This window comes from Rattus norvegicus, chromosome 12 (assembly GCF_021556685.1).
Source record: "Rattus norvegicus strain SHRSP/BbbUtx chromosome 12, alternate assembly SHRSP_T2T, whole genome shotgun sequence".
In the NCBI taxonomy this organism is placed as follows: Eukaryota; Metazoa; Chordata; class Mammalia; order Rodentia; family Muridae; genus Rattus; species Rattus norvegicus.
In genome coordinates this window covers 26447418-26471112 of record NC_141545.1, presented here as the reverse complement: position 1 = coordinate 26471112, position 23695 = coordinate 26447418, and the positions used below count along the sequence as shown (strand labels likewise).

Here is a 23695-nt window from a genome sequence, read left to right as displayed (position 1 = left end):
AGAATGGGGAAAGAAACAAAACAGAAGATAAGAGGTCCAACCTGGGGTCGTGGTCAAGCTCGCCGGTGTAGTCGTCGGAGTAGAGGTTGAGGTTGATCTCGATGTAAGAGTGGTAGGGGGCTTCGTGGTGGACACCGATGTCTCTGGCATCTTTGTGGTCGACCGAACAGGGTAGATCACCTTGCTTGACGTTGCGGTCATTGGAACACTGTTGCTTGGTTTCAGGCTTGAGGGGACGCTGATGGAGTCGAGCATATTTGGGGTGGTGACAGAGGTGGCACTCAACTGGTTGTCCCTGGTGGATGCTGAGGTGCTAACTGTGTCTGTAACTATTGCCCTCGTGTCCGTCGAGCTAGGAGCATCCGTGACGGTGTCTGGGGGCTCTGTTTTTGGTGTCATGGTAGGGGTATCCAAATGCGTGGGGAGGAATGGTCTTTCACTGGTATAACTGGAGGAGGTAACCATTTTGGTGAAAGAGGGAATGACTGAGAACGGGGTGATGGGAGCAGATGTCACCCCGGTACTAGGATTGATGTCAACACACGGAGTCGAGGGAGAGCTGGGGACTATGGTGATGGTGATGGTTTCTGGACAGGGTGTAGTAGAAGGGAGAGAGATATAAGAGAAAGGGGTTGATTGGGTCTGAGCTGTGGAGAGCAGGGAGGTGGTTGGAGATGTTCTGGTGGTTGAAGAAGGAGGAAAGGATGTCGCTAGAGAGGAGGTTATAGCTTCTGTACTGGAGCTAAGGGGGAAGGGAGAAAGAGACCTAGAAGTAGTACTTAGCACTGGTCTAGTAGCCGGAAAAGACTGGGAGGCAGACATTATCACTGTGGGTGTAGAAGAGATCAAGGTAGCAAAAGAGGTTACCACTGTCGACGGAGGAAGGGAAGTCTCTACAGAGGTGGGAGTTGTGAGTGCTGTGAGGGCTGTGGGTGTCCGGGTGGACTCAGGTGAGGAGGGCAGTGTATGGGTGATGGTTGGAGCTGAGGGGACACTGACACTCTGTGTGGTCCCTACTGTACTGGCAGAGATGGTTGAGGAGGAGGCAGATGCAGCAGGGGAGCTCGAGGCAAGGGGAGGTGGAGAGTTTCCAGTACTGACGGGGACAGCTGTCACACTGCTCGTGGTGTGGGCTGTGTAGACAAGAGTGGTTACGGTGTGCCCGCTGGTGGGATTAGATGGGGTGGAGTCAGTAGGAGACAGGCTGGGAACTGTGAGGGTGGCAGTGTGTGACACTGAGGTCAAGGGCTCCGTGAAGCCCATGGATGAGGAGGTGAGAGCTGTGTCTGTCATGGTGGGCAGGCCTGAGCTATGTGAAGATGGAATTTTGTGTGTGAGGGTCACTGTGGTGTCTGAACTGACAGGAGGTAAAGAGATGTCAGTCGTGGACAAGCTGACGGTGGGGTAGCTGTTTAAGGAGGTGAGGCTGGGCCAGCTGGGAGTGGTGGCCATGGTGGTCATCTGTGTGGTGACAGCACTCCTTGTTTCTGAAGGGAGCGTGGAGGGCCATGAGGGTGGGGCAGAGGTGTCTGGGGAACTTGTACCTAAGGTGGAGGTGGGTGAAGTGATGTGGGAAAGTGATTGTGTAACAGAGCTACTAAAAGAGTTGGGAAAGGTGACCTGAGGTGTAGCTGCAGATGTGGCATTAGTGCTTAGGAGTGAGGTCACCAAGGCAGACAATGGGGAGCTGGACACACTGCCAGTGGCATCTGACTGTGAACCAGAGACAGACATAGAGGACAGTGTTGTACTCGTGTGTGAGGTCCCCATATTGGAGGTGACATGGGAAGGCACTGTGGATCTGCCATAGGTGAGTGGGCCTGTGACAGTGACAGTGACCGAGGATGTGACTGGGGAACGCCGGGCTGTGTACGTCGTGAGTGAGTCTGTAGGAAGGCCTGTGGCAGCATTCTCTGTGGTTTTCCCAGTGGAAGTGGCATCGAGGCTGGGGATAGGGTGTTGATCTGTCCCAGTCACAGCCGAGGGAGGAAGGGAAGTCTCTACAGAGGTGGGAGTTGTGAGTGCTGTGAGGGCTGTGGGCGTCTGGGTGGACTCAGGTGAGGAGGGCAGTGTATGGGTGATGGTTGGAGCTGAGGGGACACTGACACTCTGTGTGGTCCCTACTGTACTGGCAGAGATGGTTGAGGAGGAGGCAGATGCAGCAGGGGAGCTCGAGGCAAGGGGAGGTGGAGAGTTTCCAGTACTGACGGGGACAGCTGTCACACTGCTCGTGGTGTGGGCTGTGTAGACAAGAGTGGTTACGGTGTGCCCGCTGGTGGGATTAGATGGGGTGGAGTCAGTAGGAGACAGGCTGGGAACTGTGAGGGTGGCAGTGTGTGACGCTGTGGTCAAGGGCTCCGTGAAGCCCATGGATGAGGAGGTGAGAGCTGTGTCTGTCATGGTGGGCAGGCCTGAGCTATGTGTTGATGGAATGGTGGATGTGAGAGTCCTCATGGTCTCTATAGTGGCAGGAGTTAAAGAGATGTCAGTCGTGGACAAGCTGACAGTGGGGTAGCTGTTTAAGGAGGTGAGGCTGGGCCAGCTGGGAGTGGTGGCCATGGTGGTCATCTGTGTGGTGCTTGTTTCTGAAGGGAGTGTGGAGGGCCATGACGGTGTGGCAGAGGTGTCTGGGGATCTTGTACCTAAGGTGGAGGTGGGAGAAATGTTGTGGGATGGGGAATGGGTAACAGAGCTACTGACAGAGTTGGGGGAGGTCACCTCAGGTGTAGCTGCAGATGTCGCTTGTGTAACTGGGAGTGTGGTCTCCAAGGCAGATATCGTCGTGCTGAGTGTGGGACCAGCTGTGACTAGTTTTGTGCTTGAGTCAGACACAGAGGGCAGAACCCCATTTGTTGTGGAAGTCAGAGCACTGCTGGTCCCTGGAGAAGAAGGGATAGGTGAGCCAGAAGCCAGAGTATCAGTGGGTGTGACTGAAGAAGTGGTTGGTGGAGCTGAGGGTCTTTGTGTCTGGGGAGATTCTGTTGTAAGGTCTGTATGAGGCGTCAGTGTGGCTTCCCCACTGGATGTAGCAGCTGTGCTAGGGGAGGAAGGCCATCCTGCTCCACTCACTGCTGTAGGAGCACTCCCTTCTGGAGACAAGGAGACTGGGAGTGTGTCTGTGATCGTGGGTGGTGGGGTGGAGACAGCAGTTGTGTACAATGTGTGCAGAAGTGTTGGAGCTGAAGGCTCATGTTCGTTCTGTGTAGTTTCAGGAGTGCTGCCCTCCGTGGCTGAGGAGAACACAGAAGTGACCGGAATACTCGTGCCCAGGGACTGAACAGGAGTGTTTCCCGTCAGAGCAGAGGCAGTGCTGTGGGCTGGGAAGACAAGAGTGGTTACAGTGTGCCCAATGGTGGTCTTAGATGGGGTGGAGTCAGTAGGAGACAGGCTGGGAACTGTGAGGGTGGCAGTGTGTGACGCTGTGGTCAAGGGCTCCGTGAAGCCCATGGATGAGGAGGTGAGAGCTGTGTCTGTCATGGTGGGCAGGCCTGAGCTATGTGTTGATGGAATTTTGTGTGTGAGGGTCCCTGTGGTGTCTGAACTGACAGGAGGTAAAGAGATGTCAGTCGTGGACAAGCTGATGGTGGGGTAGCTGTTTAAGGAGGTGAGGCTGGGCCAGCTGGGAGTGGTGGCCATGGTGGTCATCTGTGTGGTGACAGCACTCCTTGTTTCTGAAGGGAGTGTGGAGGGCCATGAGGGTGTGGCAGAGGTGTCTGGGGAACTTGTACCTAAGGTGGAGGTGGGTGAAGTGATGTGGGAAGGTGATTGTGTAACAGAGCTACTAAAAGAGTTGGGAAAGGTGACCTGAGGTGTAGCTGCAGATGTGGCATTAGTGCTTGGGAGTGAGGTCACCAAAGCAGACAATGGGGAGCTGGACACACTGCCAGTGGCATCTGACTGTGAACCAGAGACAGACATAGAGGACAGTGTTGTACTCGTGTGTGAGGTCCCCATATTGGAGGTGACATGGGAAGGCACTGTGGATCTGCCATAGGTGAGTGGGCCTGTGACAGTGACAGTGACCGAGGATGTGACTGGGGAACGCCCGGCTGTGTACGTCGTGAGTGAGTCTGTAGGAGGGCCTGTGGCAGCATTCTCTGTGGTTTTCCCAGTGGAAGTGGCAGCGAGGCTGGGGATAGGGTGTTGATCTGTCCCAGTCACAGCCGAGGGAGGAAGGGAAGTCTCTACAGAGGTGGGAGTTGTGAGTGTTGTGAGGGCTGTGGGCGTCTGGGTGGACTCAGGTGAGGAGGGCAGTGTATGGGTGATGGTTGGAGCTGAGGGGACACTGACACTCTGTGTGGTCCCTACTGTACTGGCAGAGATGGTTGAGGAGGAGGCAGATGCAGCAGGGGAGCTCGAGGCAAGGGGAGGTGGAGAGTTTCCAGTACTGACGGGGACAGCTGTCACACTGCTCGTGGTGTGGGCTGTGTAGACAAGAGTGGTTACGGTGTGCCCGCTGGTGGGATTAGATGGGGTGGAGTCAGTAGGAGACAGGCTGGGAACTGTGAGGGTGGCAGTGTGTGACGCTGTGGTCAAGGGCTCCGTGAAGCCCATGGATGAGGAGGTGAGAGCTGTGTCTGTCATGGTGGGCAGGCCTGAGCTATGTGAAGATGGAATTTTGTGTGTGAGGGTCACTGTGGTGTCTGAACTGACAGGAGGTAAAGAGATGTCAGTCGTGGACAAGCTGACAGTGGGGTAGCTGTTTAAGGAGGTGAGGCTGGGCCAGCTGGGAGTGGTGGCCATGGTGGTCATCTGTGTGGTGCTTATTTCTGAAGGGAGTGTGGAGGGCCATGACGGTGTGGCAGAGGTGTCTGGGGAACTTGTACCTAAGGTGGAGGTGGGAGAAATGTTGTGGGATGGGGAATGGGTAACAGAGCTACTGACAGAGTTGGGGGAGGTCACCTCAGGTGTAGCTGCAGATGTCGCTTGTGTAACTGGGAGTGTGGTCTCCAAGGCAGATATCGTCGTGCTGAGTGTGGGACCAGCTGTGACTAGTTTTGTGCTTGAGTCAGACACAGAGGGCAGAACCCCATTTGTTGTGGAAGTCAGAGCACTGCTGGTCCCTGGAGAAGAAGGGATAGGTGAGCCAGAAGCCAGAGTATCAGTGGGTGTGACTGAAGAAGTGGTTGGTGGAGCTGAGGGTCTTTGTGTCTGGGGAGATTCTGTTGTAAGGTCTGTATGAGGCGTCAGTGTGGCTTCCCCACTGGATGTAGCAGCTGTGCTAGGGGAGGAAGGCCATCCTGCTCCACTCACTGCTGTAGGAGCACTCCCTTCTGGAGACAAGGAGACTGGGAGTGTGTCTGTGATCGTGGGTGGTGGGGTGGAGACAGCAGTTGTGTACAATGTGTGCAGAAGTGTTGGAGCTGAAGGCTCATGTTCGTTCTGTGTAGTTTCAGGAGTGCTGCCCTCCGTGGCTGAGGAGAACACAGAAGTGACCGGAATACTCGTGCCCAGGGACTGAACAGGAGTGTTTCCCGTCAGAGCAGAGGCAGTGCTGTGGGCTGGGAAGACAAGAGTGGTTACAGTGTGCCCAATGGAGGTCTTAGATGGGGTGGAGTCAGTAGGAGACAGGCTGGGAACTGTGAGGGTGGCAGTGTGTGACGCTGTGGTCAAGGGCTCCGTGAAGCCCATGGATGAGGAGGTGAGAGCTGTGTCTGTCATGGTGGGCAGGCCTGAGCTATGTGTTGATGGAATTTTGTGTGTGAGGGTCCCTGTGGTGTCTGAACTGACAGGAGGTAAAGAGATGTCAGTCGTGGACAAGCTGATGGTGGGGTAGCTGTTTAAGGAGGTGAGGCTGGGCCAGCTGGGAGTGGTGGCCATGGTGGTCATCTGTGTGGTGACAGCACTCCTTGTTTCTGAAGGGAGTGTGGAGGGCCATGAGGGTGTGGCAGAGGTGTCTGGGGAACTTGTACCTAAGGTGGAGGTGGGTGAAGTGATGTGGGAAGGTAATTGTGTAACAGAGCTACTAAAAGAGTTGGGAAAGGTGACCTGAGGTGTAGCTGCAGATGTGGCATTAGTGCTTGGGAGTGAGGTCACCAAGGCAGACAATGGGGAGCTGGACACACTGCCAGTGGCATCTGACTGTGAACCAGAGACAGACATAGAGGACAGTGTTGTACTCGTGTGTGAGGTCCCCATATTGGAGGTGACATGGGAAGGCACTGTGGATCTGCCATAGGTGAGTGGGCCTGTGACAGTGACAGTGACCGAGGATGTGACTGGGGAACGCCCGGCTGTGTACGTCGTGAGTGAGTCTGTAGGAGGACCTGTGGCAGCATTCTCTGTGGTTTTCCCAGTGGAAGTGGCAGCGAGGCTGGGGATAGGGTGTTGATCTGTCCCAGTCACAGCCGAGGGAGGAAGGGAAGTCTCTACAGAGGTGGGAGTTGTGAGTGTTGTGAGGGCTGTGGGCGTCTGGGTGGACTCAGGTGAGGAGGGCAGTGTATGGGTGATGGTTGGAGCTGAGGGGACACTGACACTCTGTGTGGTCCCTACTGTACTGGCAGAGATGGTTGAGGAGGAGGCAGATGCAGCAGGGGAGCTCGAGGCAAGGGGAGGTGGAGAGTTTCCAGTACTGACGGGGACAGCTGTCACACTGCTCGTGGTGTGGGCTGTGTAGACAAGAGTGGTTACGGTGTGCCCGCTGGTGGGATTAGATGGGGTGGAGTCAGTAGGAGACAGGCTGGGAACTGTGAGGGTGGCAGTGTGTGACGCTGTGGTCAAGGGCTCCGTGAAGCCCATGGATGAGGAGGTGAGAGCTGTGTCTGTCATGGTGGGCAGGCCTGAGCTATGTGTTGATGGAATGGTGGATGTGAGAGTCCTCATGGTCTCTATAGTGGCAGGAGTTAAAGAGATGTCAGTCGTGGACAAGCTGACAGTGGGGTAGCTGTTTAAGGAGGTGAGGCTGGGCCAGCTGGGAGTGGTGGCCATGGTGGTCATCTGTGTGGTGCTTGTTTCTGAAGGGAGTGTGGAGGGCCATGACGGTGTGGCAGAGGTGTCTGGGGATCTTGTACCTAAGGTGGAGGTGGGAGAAATGTTGTGGGATGGGGAATGGGTAACAGAGCTACTGACAGAGTTGGGGGAGGTCACCTCAGGTGTAGCTGCAGATGTCGCTTGTGTAACTGGGAGTGTGGTCTCCAAGGCAGATATCGTCGTGCTGAGTGTGGGACCAGCTGTGACTAGTTTTGTGCTTGAGTCAGACACAGAGGGCAGAACCCCATTTGTTGTGGAAGTCAGAGCACTGCTGGTCCCTGGAGAAGAAGGGATAGGTGAGCCAGAAGCCAGAGTATCAGTGGGTGTGACTGAAGAAGTGGTTGGTGGAGCTGAGGGTCTTTGTGTCTGGGGAGATTCTGTTGTAAGGTCTGTATGAGGCGTCAGTGTGGCTTCCCCACTGGATGTAGCAGCTGTGCTAGGGGAGGAAGGCCATCCTGCTCCACTCACTGCTGTAGGAGCACTCCCTTCTGGAGACAAGGAGACTGGGAGTGTGTCTGTGATCGTGGGTGGTGGGGTGGAGACAGCAGTTGTGTACAATGTGTGCAGAAGTGTTGGAGCTGAAGGCTCAGGTTCGTTCTGTGTAGTTTCAGGAGTGCTGCCCTCCGTGGCTGAGGAGAACACAGAAGTGACCGGAATACTCGTGCCCAGGGACTGAACAGGAGTGTTTCCCGTCAGAGCAGAGGCAGTGCTGTGGGCTGGGAAGACAAGAGTGGTTACAGTGTGCCCAATGGTGGTCTTAGATGGGGTGGAGTCAGTAGGAGACAGGCTGGGAACTGTGAGGGTGGCAGTGTGTGACGCTGTGGTCAAGGGCTCCGTGAAGCCCATGGATGAGGAGGTGAGAGCTGTGTCTGTCATGGTGGGCAGGCCTGAGCTATGTGTTGATGGAATTTTGTGTGTGAGGATCCCTGTGGTGTCTGAACTGACAGGAGTTAAAGAGATGTCAGTCGTGGACAAGCTGATGGTGGGGTAGCTGTTTAAGGAGGTGAGGCTGGGCCAGCTGGGAGTGGTGGCCATGGTGGTCATCTGTGTGGTGACATCACTCCTTGTTTCTGAAGGGAGCGTGGAGGGCCATGAGGGTGGGGCAGAGGTGTCTGGGGAACTTGTACCTAAGGTTGAGGTGGGAGAAATGTTGTGGGATGGGGAATGGGTAACAGAGCTACTGACAGAGTTGGGGGAGGTCACCTCAGGTGTAGCTGCAGATGTCGCTTGTGTAACTGGGAGTGTGGTCTCCAAGGCAGATATCGTCGTGCTGAGTGTGGGACCAGCTGTGACTAGTTTTGTGCTTGAGTCAGACACAGAGGGCAGAACCCCATTTGTTGTGGAAGTCAGAGCACTGCTGGTCCCTGGAGAAGAAGGGATAGGTGAGCCAGAAGCCAGAGTATCAGTGGGTGTGACTGAAGAAGTGGTTGGTGGAGCTGAGGGTCTTTGTGTCTGGGGAGATTCTGTTGTAAGGTCTGTATGAGGCGTCAGTGTGGCTTCCCCACTGGATGTAGCAGCTGTGCTAGGGGAGGAAGGCCATCCTGCTCCACTCACTGCTGTAGGAGCACTCCCTTCTGGAGACAAGGAGACTGGGAGTGTGTCTGTGATCGTGGGTGGTGGGGTGGAGACAGCAGTTGTGTACAATGTGTGCAGAAGTGTTGGAGCTGAAGGCTCAGGTTCGTTCTGTGTAGTTTCAGGAGTGCTGCCCTCCGTGGCTGAGGAGAACACAGAAGTGACCGGAATACTCGTGCCCAGGGACTGAACAGGAGTGTTTCCCGTCAGAGCAGAGGCAGTGCTGTGGGCTGGGAAGACAAGAGTGGTTACAGTGTGCCCAATGGAGGTCTTAGATGGGGTGGAGTCAGTAGGAGACAGGCTGGGAACTGTGAGGGTGGCAGTGTGTGACGCTGTGGTCAAGGGCTCCGTGAAGCCCATGGATGAGGAGGTGAGAGCTGTGTCTGTCATGGTGGGCAGGCCTGAGCTATGTGTTGATGGAATTTTGTGTGTGAGGGTCCCTGTGGTGTCTGAACTGACAGGAGGTAAAGAGATGTCAGTCGTGGACAAGCTGATGGTGGGGTAGCTGTTTAAGGAGGTGAGGCTGGGCCAGCTGGGAGTGGTGGCCATGGTGGTCATCTGTGTGGTGACAGCACTCCTTGTTTCTGAAGGGAGTGTGGAGGGCCATGAGGGTGTGGCAGAGGTGTCTGGGGAACTTGTACCTAAGGTGGAGGTGGGTGAAGTGATGTGGGAAGGTGATTGTGTAACAGAGCTACTAAAAGAGTTGGGAAAGGTGACCTGAGGTGTAGCTGCAGATGTGGCATTAGTGCTTGGGAGTGAGGTCACCAAGGCAGACAATGGGGAGCTGGACACACTGCCAGTGGCATCTGACTGTGAACCAGAGACAGACATAGAGGACAGTGTTGTACTCGTGTGTGAGGTCCCCATATTGGAGGTGACATGGGAAGGCACTGTGGATCTGCCATAGGTGAGTGGGCCTGTGACAGTGACAGTGACCGAGGATGTGACTGGGGAACGCCCGGCTGTGTACGTCGTGAGTGAGTCTGTAGGAGGGCCTGTGGCAGCATTCTCTGTGGTTTTCCCAGTGGAAGTGGCAGCGAGGCTGGGGATAGGGTGTTGATCTGTCCCAGTCACAGCCGAGGGAGGAAGGGAAGTCTCTACAGAGGTGGGAGTTGTGAGTGTTGTGAGGGCTGTGGGCGTCTGGGTGGACTCAGGTGAGGAGGGCAGTGTATGGGTGATGGTTGGAGCTGAGGGGACACTGACACTCTGTGTGGTCCCTACTGTACTGGCAGAGATGGTTGAGGAGGAGGCAGATGCAGCAGGGGAGCTCGAGGCAAGGGGAGGTGGAGAGTTTCCAGTACTGACGGGGACAGCTGTCACACTGCTCGTGGTGTGGGCTGTGTAGACAAGAGTGGTTACGGTGTGCCCGCTGGTGGGATTAGATGGGGTGGAGTCAGTAGGAGACAGGCTGGGAACTGTGAGGGTGGCAGTGTGTGACGCTGTGGTCAAGGGCTCCGTGAAGCCCATGGATGAGGAGGTGAGAGCTGTGTCTGTCATGGTGGGCAGGCCTGAGCTATGTGAAGATGGAATTTTGTGTGTGAGGGTCCCTGTGGTGTCTGAACTGACAGGAGGTAAAGAGATGTCAGTCGTGGACAAGCTGATGGTGGGGTAGCTGTTTAAGGAGGTGAGGCTGGGCCAGCTGGGAGTGGTGGCCATGGTGGTCATCTGTGTGGTGACAGCACTCCTTGTTTCTGAAGGGAGTGTGGAGGGCCATGACGGTGTGGCAGAGGTGTCTGGGGATCTTGTACCTAAGGTGGAGGTGGGAGAAATGTTGTGGGATGGGGAATGGGTAACAGAGCTACTGACAGAGTTGGGGGAGGTCACCTCAGGTGTAGCTGCAGATGTCGCTTGTGTAACTGGGAGTGTGGTCTCCAAGGCAGATATCGTCGTGCTGAGTGTGGGACCAGCTGTGACTAGTTTTGTGCTTGAGTCAGACACAGAGGGCAGAACCCCATTTGTTGTGGAAGTCAGAGCACTGCTGGTCCCTGGAGAAGAAGGGATAGGTGAGCCAGAAGCCAGAGTATCAGTGGGTGTGACTGAAGAAGTGGTTGGTGGAGCTGAGGGTCTTTGTGTCTGGGGAGATTCTGTTGTAAGGTCTGTATGAGGCGTCAGTGTGGCTTCCCCACTGGATGTAGCAGCTGTGCTAGGGGAGGAAGGCCATCCTGCTCCACTCACTGCTGTAGGAGCACTCCCTTCTGGAGACAAGGAGACTGGGAGTGTGTCTGTGATCGTGGGTGGTGGGGTGGAGACAGCAGTTGTGTACAATGTGTGCAGAAGTGTTGGAGCTGAAGGCTCAGGTTCGTTCTGTGTAGTTTCAGGAGTGCTGCCCTCCGTGGCTGAGGAGAACACAGAAGTGACCGGAATACTCGTGCCCAGGGACTGAACAGGAGTGTTTCCCGTCAGAGCAGAGGCAGTGCTGTGGGCTGGGAAGACAAGAGTGGTTACAGTGTGCCCAATGGTGGTCTTAGATGGGGTGGAGTCAGTAGGAGACAGGCTGGGAACTGTGAGGGTGGCAGTGTGTGACGCTGTGGTCAAGGGCTCCGTGAAGCCCATGGATGAGGAGGTGAGAGCTGTGTCTGTCATGGTGGGCAGGCCTGAGCTATGTGTTGATGGAATTTTGTGTGTGAGGATCCCTGTGGTGTCTGAACTGACAGGAGTTAAAGAGATGTCAGTCGTGGACAAGCTGATGGTGGGGTAGCTGTTTAAGGAGGTGAGGCTGGGCCAGCTGGGAGTGGTGGCCATGGTGGTCATCTGTGTGGTGACATCACTCCTTGTTTCTGAAGGGAGCGTGGAGGGCCATGAGGGTGGGGCAGAGGTGTCTGGGGAACTTGTACCTAAGGTTGAGGTGGGAGAAATGTTGTGGGATGGGGAATGGGTAACAGAGCTACTGACAGAGTTGGGGGAGGTCACCTCAGGTGTAGCTGCAGATGTCGCTTGTGTAACTGGGAGTGTGGTCTCCAAGGCAGATATCGTCGTGCTGAGTGTGGGACCAGCTGTGACTAGTTTTGTGCTTGAGTCAGAGACAGAGGGCAGAACCCCATTTGCTGTGGAAGTCAGAGCACTGCTGGCAGAGATGGAGGAGGAGAATGCAGTTATCCCTGGAGTCCTTGTAACAGGCTGACTGCTGGGCTTTCCTGTATTTGAGGGATTATCTGTTGTACTTGTGGACGGGGTGTGTTGTGTGCTCACGAGTTGTGTTTCCGTGCTGGAGTGGATGGAGGAAGAAAGGCCGTGGGTTGGTGGAGTGCTGGAGGCTCTGAGGGTGTGAGCGCCTCCTGTGGTAACCAATGGCTCAGCCATGATGGATGTGGGGGTGCGAGATGAGGCTGTGGCGGTGACGGGGTGTGTGATAGGTAAGGAGGAGACCGTAGAAGTGCTGTCAGTCACGTAGCTCTCTACATTTGTAAAGGTGGAAAGTCTGAGGGAGGTGGCCTGGGTAGCCATGTGTGTGGTAACCGTCTCCTCTGTCACAGAAGTGAGCTGAGAGGGCCTGGTGGTTGAAGAGCTGTCAGTGGTGTCCGTGGTATAGGAAGGAGATGTGTAATGGGGTACGGATTCTGTAACTGACCTAGTTGGAGAGCTGGGGAAAGAGATTAGAGGTGTGGTTAGAGATGTCGCACTGGTAGTTGGGAGTGTTGTCACCAAGGTTGACAGTGGGAGAGTATGTGTGCTGTCTGCAGTGATTGGCTGTGAGTTTGGGACAAATGTCGAGGATGGGACCCCACTTGTGTGTGGTGAGGTGGAGGTCTTGAATTCCCCGGAAGTCAATGTATCTGATGGGGCTAAGGAAGAGCTGCTGGACGTTGTGGTTGCCACTTCTGACATCAGAGACCAGGTGGAAAGGTCTGTGGGGGAAGTCATTGTGGCTTTTCTAGTGGGTGTCATAATGGTGGTGAAGAAGATGCTAGTCACTGGTGGGTTAGTAGGAGGTTGTTTGATGGATGTGGCTGTTGTGAATGTGTTGGTGGTCGTGGCTGTTGGGGTGGAGTCAACTGTTGTGTCAAGAGAATGGGGGAAGGTTGAAGATGAGGGTGTACTACCTGTCTGGCTGGTTCCTGTTCTGCCAGTAGAGAGGGACAACGAAGATGCAGATGTGACTGGAAGGTTTGTAGCAAATGGACTCGAGTTGTTTCCAGTGCCTGAGGGTGTAGCTGTCCTACTGGGTGCCAGAGGTGTTGAAGTCATAAATGGTGTTGTTTCCAAGTTCTGGGAGCTTGAAAGAAAAGGGACATGTGTGGTGTGGGCTGTTGACGTGATAGAACCTTCATGGGTTGGGGGGATGTCTGTTGTGACCAGTGGGACAGCGTCGCTTGTAGAGGATGTAATAAGAGATGTAGCTGGAATGGTGGAGACGTCCATGGTAGGTGAAGCTGTAGGTGCACCTGTGTCCCTCACATCAGAAGTGGTAGGAGTTGTGGAGATCCTACCTGTGGAGTAGATGTTGAAGGTTGTGAGGCCGGAAGTGACAAGAGATAGGGTCCGGGTGGTCGTGGTGACAAAATGTGTGGTAGACGTCCTGGCTATTTCTGAGGTGGGTAGCAAAGGCCAGGTAGATGTGAAAGAAGTGTCAGGGGCCAGCGTGTCTGTGAAGGAGGGTGGAGAGGAGATCTCCGATGTCAACGCCGTCATGGCATTGGTTGAAGAGCTGAAGTCGGTGGCCTGAGATGTACCTGTGGACAAGGCACTGGAAGCTGGGAATGCCGTCTCCAAGGTGGATGACAGGGCACTGTGTGTGATGTCTGTGGTGACCGGATGCATGCTTGAGATAGACACAGAGGACAGAGCAGTGGTAGTAGGTGAAGTGACCACCTTGGTGTTCACCAGTGGATCAGAGGGTGTGAGTGGAGACATGATCTGGGACGTGGCTGTGATTTCCGTCATGAGAGATTCTGTAAGGAGGTCTGTGGTGGGAGTTAGGCAGGCAGTGGTTAAAAGAGGCTCTGTAGATGGGGTGCTTGTGGGTGTTGGAAGCCATTCTGTTGTTGTGCGCAGTGTGTGGGGGTTGCTCAGAGCTGTACTTTCTGTCTGTGTGTTCCCCAAACTGACCTCAGCCATCGATGTGGAGAGTGTTAGGGCAGGCATGCTGACGGGGAGAGAATGTGGTTGGGTGTTTCCAGTGCTTCCAAAAGCAGCTGCTGTACTCGGTGTGTCGGTATCGGGGGTACTCACTGGTGTTGTTATTGCTGTGCTATTAACAAGAAGGGAAGATGGGGCGATACTGGTGTGGGTTGTGGATATACTGGAATGCGTGTGGGGTGAGGTGAGTACCACAGTAGGTGAACCACTGTTTCCTGTGGATGAGGAAGGGAGGTCTGTGGCTGTGACTGTGGAGAGGCTTACACTAGAAGAGGATGAGGCTATAGATGTGAGTGTCTCTAGAGTACCAGGGGTGTTGGGATGTGAGGCAGAGGTAGCTGTGGACGTCCTGTGCATAGAGTAACTGTCTGAGGTTGTGAGGCCAGGAGTGCTGTGCAAAGATGTCGGGGTGGTTGTGGTGACAGAGCGTGTGGTAGCCGTTCCAGATGTTTCTGTGGTGGGCCAGGTGGTGGGTGTGACAGGGGTGTCAGGGGTCAGTGTGAGTGTGGTGGTTGTAGGAGAGGTGATATCTGATGTGCTGTGTCCAACAGTGGTGTTTGGAAAGCTAGGGGAGTTGACCTGGGACACTGCTGTAGACACGGCACTGGTAATTGGGAGCATTGTTGTTAAGGTAGCGAAAGGGGTGGTGTATACCATGCCAGTGGTGACAGATTGTGTGTCTGGGGCAGGAGAAGAGGAAAGCATGCTACCTGTGGGTGATGTGATCACATTAGTGCTCAGGGGAGAGGGTGGGCTGGATCGCTCAGAAAGCCACACGTCTGTAGAGACAACTAAAGAAGGGGTCGGAGGGGTCGTGGTGAGTTCTGTCTGGAGAGAATCCATAGGAAGGTCTGTGGTGGGATCCAGTGTGGTGTCTCCAGTAAATGTGGCAGCGTGGCTGGGGAAGGGGGAGTGATCTGTCCCAGTCACCGCTGATGTAGGAGGAGGAGGCCCTGTGGGTGTGGGGGCTGTGAGTGTGGTGAGAGTTGTGGGTGTCGGGGTGGACTCAGCTGCCACATGGACTGTCTGGGTGATGGTTGGAGCTGAGGGGACACTGTCAATCTGTGGGGTCCCAGAGCTGCCGGGAAGGATGGATGGAGAGAGTGTGGATGTGACTGGAACACTTGTATTAAGGGTACTTGTGTTTCCAGAATTTTCAGTACTCAAAAGTGTAGGCAGCACACTGGAAGTAGAGGGCTGAGATTTGTTAAGAAGTGTATTAGTGATCTCTGATGTGGAGGAAGATGAAATGAAATTGGTGTGTGTTACCAGCGTGCTGGGAGCTTCCTGGGCCGAGGTGAAGTCTGTCATGGTGCCCCACGAAACAGTGTTGTCCACAGATGATGTGGTGAGACTTGTCCTCGTAGGGGTCTGGGTGTCTTCACTAGGTGGCAAGGTTTCAGATGTGAGTGTCCCATAGGGGGCTGTTTTTGCTGACCCGAGACTTATCATTGTAGCCATGAAACCTGTCGTGTCTACAGGCAGGTGGCTGGTAGCTGCTGATACTGTGGTAGGGATGTCTGGACCATGGGAAGACCGTATGTCTGTGGTTCGGGAAGTCTCCACAAGTCCTGAGGAACTGGAAATTGAGACCGTCCCAGGTGTGGGTGTTTTGGAGGTTGAGTCAATATCAGAAGAAGCAGATGGCAGAAACGTACTTGGTGGTGATGTCACATGGCTGGTGGTCATTGAGGTAGCCATGTCGGATGTGGAAATCGTCACCATGTTGGCAGATGATGTCGTTGGTGTGGGTGGGTAAGAAGAAGCTGTGCTGACAACCTCTCTGGGAATGTTGCTCATGGGCTTATGTGTAGTTTTCCCAGAGCTTGTTATTGTCACCCCTACGGACGGCTCACCTGAATGACTGGTTCTTTCCTTAGCAACAGAAGTAATCAGTGTTGATTTATTGGTGGAACCCAGGGAACGGGTGGAGGAAGTTTCTGTTTTGAGCGAACTGCTTGCTGTAGGAAATGGTTTGGTAATAATGCCTGTGGTGCTGGGTGGGGCAGTGTTATCCGTTATGGTCGTTAAAGAGGTTGTCGTGGGAATTTGAGAAGGAACGGTAGCAGACTGATAAGTAAGCCATGTTGTATGAATACCTGTTGGGGTCATGGTGGTCATTCCTGTGGTCCCCGTGGTAGAAGAAGTCAGAGCACCTTGGGTTGTGTGTATGGTTGAGACAGAAGAAGGAGGTGGTGACGTTATTGTGGGTATGCCACCCATGTCAGTGACAGTGGAAGCAGAGGTCATGGATGAGGTCACTTTCCCCATAGAGACGGTAGGTGATGTAGTAGTGATGGCTGTCACTGATGTGTCAGTCCTGGGAGTGGTGGTGTAAGAATTGGTGAAGGGTACATAGGTCATGGTTACACAGGTCGTGGTGGGGTGCGAGGTGATGATTGAGAAGCCAGAGACCGGAATGCACTCGGTGGTGGACATGTAGACCAAGACAGTAGGAGGATTGGTCTCAACCTTCATGACAAACTTGTACATCGGGGCTGTCACGGTATCAGGACTGAGTAATGACTTGTAAGTGAGCTTTAAGTTGCTGGTCATACCAGCAGTCCTGGGGGTGTCTTCCCCACTGTTGAGAGCTGGATTAGGGGACTGATGAGGGCTGAGAAGCCACTGAGGTGTACCCCCAGCATGCGGTGTTCTGCTGAGAGCCGAGCTGGCTGCTTCCGCACCAAGCATACGTGAGGGAGAGGCGGCTGTGGTCATGGATGGAGTTCCTGTGTTAACAGAGCAGAGGAATCCAAGGGTGAATTCATCAGTCACTCCATTAGCATCACTGTGGGGGGCACTTCTCAGCTTCCACACCCATGTCACAAAAAACATGCGTCTCCGATGGAAGGAACTTGAAGCTGGGACCTTTTGAGTTTGGGGGCCGTGGGGGTGAGGATCCCTCAGTTCCTTAATGGTTACTGAGCGTCCAAGTTCAGCTTACTCTTTCTTTCTTTTGTTCTTTCTTTCTTCCTGTCTGCCTGTCTGTTTTTTGTTTGTTTTTTTTTTCTGGTGGTGGGGTTGTTATGTATGTGAAGTCTATGTATGTGTGTGTTATATGTGTGTTATGTGAATGTAGTTGTTTGTGTTTTGTGTACATATGTGTTATGAGTATATTTGTGTCTGTCATATGCATGTAGTTTGTGTGTGCATGTTGTGTATGGTTTTGTGCGTGCTGTGTGTGTATGGTTTGTGTGTATATGTTATGTGTTTGTGTTTTTTGTGTGTGTGTTATATGTGTATGATTTGTGTGTGTGTATGTTATGTATGTGTGGTTTGTATGCGTTTTATGTGTATGTGGTTTGTACGTGTGTATGTTATATGTATGTGATTCATGTGTGTTATGTGAGTTCCGTGTATGTGATACATATGTGATTTCTATGTGTTATATGTATGGTGTGTGTGTGTAGTGTGTATTACATGTATGCAATGTGTGTGCTATGTGTATGCAGTGTGTGTGTTACATGCATATTGAGTGTGCAGGTGTACATATGCAAAGACCAGAGCAGCACACCAGATGTCTTCCTTTGCTGCCTTCTACCTTAATGTCTTGAGAAGGGTTTCCCACTAACTGGAAGCTCGCTGTTGTAGCTACACTAGATTGTTGGCCAGCAGACCCTCGGGATCCACTGTCTCTGGCCCGAGTGCTGCACTTCTAGGCACACACAGCTCCTCCCAGCTTTTCACATGAGTACTGAGTCTCCAGTCCTCATGTCCGCAAAGCAAGCACCAAATAAGTACCAAATAAGCACCAAATAAGTACCAAATAATCGCCAAATAAGTACCAAATAAGCACCAAATAAGTACCAAATAAGCGCCAAATAAGTACCAAATAAGCACCAAATAAGCACCAAATAAGTACCAAATAAGTACCAAATAAGCGATCCTCCTCCCGACCCCAGTCTCCCCTCCTTTCTTACCCACACCCCATCTTCCCTTCCCCTCTACTGTTGTCTGGAGTCTTCCAGCCCTCTTGGGTTTTGGGTCCCATCTTTTAACCAACCCCTGCCTTTTCTCTCCCTGGCTGAGAGAATTCCAAAGGGGAGCAAGAGACGGGAGTTCACAGACTGCTAAGCCTAAGAGATGGGCAGAGAGGACCACGGAGACGTGAAGGGACCTAGAAGAGGAGGAAGCATCCAGAAAGAGATGTCTGAGTGGAAAAGCGTGGGATATGGTGACTTCAAGGCTTAGAGATCTGCAGTGAGCACAGAAACACACACTTAAGGAGCTGGAGAGACAGCGCGGTGTGTGTGAGTGGCTGCTGCTCTTCCTGACATCATGGGTTTGGTTCCCAGCATCCACGTCAGGCAGCTTAAGGCCACTGAGGTAACCTCAGTTCCACTGTGTTCTCTGGCCTCCGTGGTCTGTGACGTACAGTGAGGGATACACATTTTATATAGTGGTTCTTTCCTGGCTACTGGATTACTTGGTGCATCAAAACAAACTCTTTTTATTTATTTTATTTTATCTTATCTTATTACGTGTATTAGGAAGGGAGCATGTACCCACAGGGCAAATGTGGAAGCCAAACTTTGGAGTATCTATTCTCTCTCCTTAGAGATGGAACTCAGATTTGCCAGCAAGCATCTTTATATGCTGAGCCACACCTGGGCCCAACAAGCTTCCTCCGCCTCTCTCCAAATACATAGATTTATCTCTCCCTGGCAAAACTGTCAATCACAACTTCGGTGCCCTCAGCCATCCTGCCTCAGGCTTAGGAATGCTAGGATTACAGGTATACGCCAACACCCCTGGCTCAAACCCCTTCATTCATTACACATAACACCGTGTGCTATGTATGACTGTACTGAAGATCAGACAGCCACAGTGGGAGTGAGCGTCAGGCATCCCCATCTCCTGAGGAGCGAGCCCCACACTGTGTAGTCTTGGGGCCACACTATTTTTTTCTCCCTTTGCTTGTCCCCCCCCCCCCACTTTGGTGAAGGGATGCTGGTGTTCCAGCCTCGAAGCCTCTCCTACACCCTGTATAACCGCTGTGCTTCTCCAACCTGGGAGAGCCCGGTTTCCCAAGGTGAGGTGGGAAGCAGAAGGCAGAGTGAGGAGAAGAGAAAGGGGGAGAGAGTGAAGAGGAAAGGGAGGAGGAGGAGGAGGAGGAGGAGGAGGAGGAGGAGGAGGAGGAGGAGGAGGAGGAGGAGGAGGAGGAGGAGGAAGATACAAAGGGCAAAGGTGTCAGGACATGGAGGAAGAATTCCCCCTGAAAGAGGCTCTGGAGTTGGGGGGGGGGGCACTGCGGAGTGCGGACAGCTGCAGGGAGGGGAAACAGAGAGCGAGCGGAGGGAGCGGAATCCAGGCAGCGCTTTCTGCTCAGCTGCTGCCCTCTGGGATGCACGTGTGAGCAGCAGAACCCTGCACCTCTCCCCATCGAGCCTGCCTCGGCTCCTCCTGATCCGCAGGCCTCACCCCCAAACTCCCACCCCATTCTTGCTCACGGGTCCCGAGGGTCTCACCAGCCCCTCTCTCCCTGACGCTCCCCCTCACCTGCTTCCCCAGGGGAGGCTCTCAAGAGCCAGAGGAGAATGAGCAGCAACATGAGCGTCAGCTGTCTGGGAGCAGAACCAGATCCAGAGCCACGTGTGGGAACTGTGGGAGCCGGGAGCCCTGGATCCTGGCTTCAACTCAGCAGACTAGTTTTTGGCCCTGCCAAGCTTGAAAACGGAACACTTTCACCTTTGAGCTGCGCAACCTCCCTCTCTTCTCCCGGACCTCAGTGCTGTAGAAAGGGAGGGAACAGGAAGCTAGGGCAGGCCCGTTAGGGGCCAGGTGGGAGAGCCCCACCCTTAGTCTGCCTGTCCCCCATGGCTCCATCCTTTCCAAGGACGCCGCCTTCCTCCCGCTACCTCCTGTAAAGCATACACCAGAACGAAGCCTGAAGCTTCGTTCTGGTCAGCCTTTCTGTTTTGCTTCAAGTCCCCCCTGCCCTCTCTCCACAGCTGCGGGACTCTGAGGAACAATGCAGAATTTAACGCGTAGAGCTGGACTGGATCCCAGGAAAGGAAAGAGAGCTTAGCCACGGGGGGGAGGGGGGGGTGCAGGTTTAGTGTTGAAGGCAATGGCGGGAGAGTTCAAATCCCTCAGAGCCCATAAGGCAATGCGAGGCCTGAGGCCTGCATCACCACGGCTGGGGAATCACCCATGTGGGAGCTCTAAATCATGGGAGACCATGTCTGGAAAAATAAGGTAGAAAGTGAGGGAGTGAGGGTGGGGGTTGGGGAGGAGGGGGTGGGGGTAGTGGGGAGGGGCTTTGTGGGAGGAAGGGTTGGTGGGGGGGAGGAGGAGACAGGAGAGGACCATGGAAGAAATACAGTCAGAGTACATCGCTCAGCTTATACCACACGCGAAACTGCAGGAACACGTTCTAAAAATAAAAACAAGGTGATTTGATTTTTTTAAATTTGATTGGCACTGGGGATCAAACCCTGCGGCCTCCAGAATGCTTGCAAGCACTTTACCGCTGAGCCGCATGTAGAGCCGCAGTCCATCTATCATGATTCTCAATGAGAAGCGGGGAGGCCGCTGAGCAATTACGAGCAGGCACTGCTCTTGGGGAGGACCGTGGTTTGCTTCGCAACACCTGTATGGGTTGGCTCACAACCATCCGTAGCTTCAGTTCCGGTGGATCTGAAGTTCTCCTCCGACCGCTGCACGGATGTGGTACACGAGCATACACTCAGATGCGCATGTGCACGCTAAATGACTCCCTACCCGACAACCTCCCATCCACCCTCTTCTCCGTTCAAGCAAGCATTCCCACAAATGTCTGGTTAATTACAGCTCCAACTTAAAACAAAACAAAAAAACCCAGCAGCAACCCAAATTGGGTTATTGCCACTCTAAAAGATGATGAGGGCAACGAGTGTGTACCTTGATCCAGACCCTTAGTTCAATCTTGGTGGGGCTTGGGAGTGGGGAGTGCCACCAGGAAATCATAGAATAGTCACACTGTACACTACCATGCTTGACTCAGAAGGAAAAGGCAGGGACACCAGGTGTGTGGCACGGATGTCATCTGGGGAGGTGGAGTCAGGAGGATCGAGTTCCAGGCGAGTCTGGAGTACATAGTGAAACGGAGGGGGAGGGAAGGAGAGGGGAGGACGGAATACAGGAAGGAGGGGGAGAAGGGGTGAGGGGGAGGGGATGGAAGGACCTAGGTAGAAGTAGGTCACTGGGGCAGATCCTTGTTGGAGATATTGTCCCAGGCCTCTGTCTGTCTCTCTCCCTTGGATTCCTAGACTCCCGCACCACACTGTATCCCTCAGCAATGCTCTGGGCCCTCTAAAACAGTCATCTCAAAAAAAAAAATGCTTCCCCTTCGTTAGTTTATGTCAGGGATTTGGTAGCTAATACACAAGTTGAGGCTTATCAGGAGGTCTTTGAGGTATCAGGGCACACCCACAAAGGCAAACCCCAACATCTTCCCACTTCCTCCCATGGAGCCATGAAATGAGTGACAGCCTCCTCCGGCCTGTCCCTCTGAGGTGCTCCACCTCATCACTGATCCAGAGATGACACATGCGTGTGGAGGTCAGAGGACAACCCGAGTTCAGTTCCCAGTACACTCGTAGAGTGGGTCGGAATCACTTGAAACGCCCCCCCCAACTTTGGGGAATCTGGCTTCCCCTCTGACCTCTGTAAATAACTGTATTCATACACATACTCTCTCTCACACACATGCACACCCGCACACACACAGAGTCATAAATAGAAAAATTTAAATGAATACGTCATTTTGTTATTATTATTATTTGAGACAGAGTTTCTCCGTGTAGCCTTGACTGTCCTGGAGCTGACTCTGTAGACCAGGCTGGCCCGCTTCTGCCTCCTGAGGGCCGAGATTAAAGGCATGTGACACTACTGCCCGGCTGTACCTTTCCTTTTTGAGACAAGGTCTAAGTCTTTTAAATCTGTCCTGACCACATCCACCTTTGTTAACGTTTGACAATTTGAAAATAATTAGGGAGTGTATTTTCTTTGATTTTGGTTTGGTGAGTGGGTGGAGAAGCACCTTACAGAGGCAAAGGGGAGGCAGGGAGGGGAGATGGGATGGGGGGTAACCAGGAAGGGGGATATCATTTGAAAATGTAAACAAATAAAATGATTAATAAAAAACAAAGTGTAGTTTCTCTGTGTGTTTGAAGGTAATTAGAGAAAATATAATTTATGGTTGAAGGTATAACTTAGTGGTAGCCTTCTAACCTACCATGCACAAGGCACTGGGTTCAATCCCCGGTTACATAAGAAATAGATACATTTTTCCATCTTCACTTGTGCATGTATGTGGCATACATGTTTTACATGTGCATAGACATATGTACGGGGATATTCATACATGTGTGTGCACCTGTACATGGAGACTGAAATCACGTCAGGGATCATGCTCAGTTTCTTTTCTACTTTATTCTTTTTCTTTTTCTTTTTTCTTTTTTTCGGAGCTGGGGACCGAACCCAGGGCCTTGCGCTTGCTAGGCAAACGCTCTACCACTGAGCTAAATCCCCAACCCCTCTACTTTATTCTTGAGGAAAGGTAGCTCAGTCAAACCCAGAGCTCACTGATATGATTAGTCTGGCTTTCTCTGGGGACCCCAATCTTCTAAGATTGGAATTGCGGGCTGCATCTATGAGTGTTCTGGGGATCCAAACTCCAGCCCTCATGCTTGTGGGCACAGGGGGCATTGCTTTAGCCAGCGAGAAGTCTCCACAGCTACAGAGAATGTGTCATCGTCTTAGATTTCGTTGTTCTGGCTTTTTGAGACAGAATCTCTCATGTAGTTCAAGCCTCCCAAGGGCTGGGATTATAGATGATCACTAGAAGTCTGAGGAGGCCAGCCTGGTCAACAAGACAAGTTCTAGACCAGACTAGGCCATTTAATGAGATACCACATCAAAATAACAAACAAACAAACAAACAAACAAACAAAAAAGACCAGAGCCTGTGAGATGGGTCAGTGGATAAGAGTGCTCACCACCAAGACTAAAGGCTGGAGTTCAGTCCCTGGAGCCTCCATGATGGGAGACTGGGAAAATTCTGAAAGCTACCCTCTGGCCTATATATGAGTGCCAGTGCACGTGAGCCCTTCCTAACACACACACAGTTCTTAAAAATAAATCTACTTGCCTCCTTAGTGATCAGTCTAATAAAAAGTAATAAAAACCATTAATGATTTACTTTTTATTTGCTAATTATGTATATATGTGAAAGGCGTCTGCTTACATGTGGGGTCAAGTGCCCCAGAAGAGCAAAGAGGACATTGGCTCTCCCAGAGGTGGAGTTATTAGAGGCAGTTGTGAGCTGTCCAGCATGGATGTTGAGAATAAGTTTTGATCATCTGCAGGAGTGGTACCCACTCTTAACCACTGAGCCATCTCACCAGTCCCTCAAATAAAAAAAAAAATGTTTAAAGGATGGAGAGATAGTTCAGTTGGTAAAATGAGAGCTCGGGTGCTCTGAGAGTTGGTGGATCACTTAGGAAATGTCAGGTTATGTCACAGTAACAAACAGCCCATTTAGCTCCGTGTTGCACAAGCACAAAAGTTTGCCATTCATGCAATTTAGTTACCCCAGTGTCTGTCCCCATCTCTGGGATCTAGGACGACGGAGAAGTCTGTTTGAGAGATGCTGTTTATCTCACAGCAGGTGGAAAACTACTGCCCTGATTGCATTTCCATAGCTATGATAAATTAACTTGACAAAATGTGAGTTAGGGAAGGAAATAGTTTATCTGGCTCACAATTCCGTGTTACAATCTATCACTGTAGGGAGGTGGAGGCAGGAACTTGAAGCAGGTATTTGTATCAAGTCCACACTCAAGAGCAGAGGGAATGAAATGTATCCATGTTCGCTTGCTCACTGGATCTGACTAATTTTTCTACTCTTATACAGCTGAGGATCTCCTGCCAAGGGAATAGTGCCGCCCACTGTGGACTGACTCGTTTCACATCAATTAATATAAGAAAATGCCCCACAGGCCAAAGCAAAGCAGATGATATCTCATTAAGGTTCCCCTCCCCAATGATTCTAGAATGTGCCAAGTTGATCATAAAAGCTAGCCATTGTGAT

General features: G+C 52.6%; 1 protein-coding gene across 1 annotated transcript in view; it reads right to left on the bottom strand.

Moving 5' to 3' along the window:
* Muc3l1 (mucin 3 like 1) overlaps positions 1 to 20426 on the bottom strand; it is a 28805-nt gene extending 8379 nt beyond the window's left edge. Inside the window, exons 1-3 of the mRNA XM_087579733.1 lie at positions 20091 to 20426; positions 19120 to 19351; positions 42 to 16349 (exon numbers count right to left, since the gene is read on the bottom strand). Of these exons, the coding sequence (XP_087435859.1) occupies positions 42 to 16349; positions 19120 to 19171 (16360 nt within the window). The 5' untranslated portion in view covers positions 19172 to 19351; positions 20091 to 20426. The remainder of the gene's footprint in view (positions 1 to 41; positions 16350 to 19119; positions 19352 to 20090) is intronic.
* Positions 20427 to 23695: the final 3269 nt, after the last annotated feature.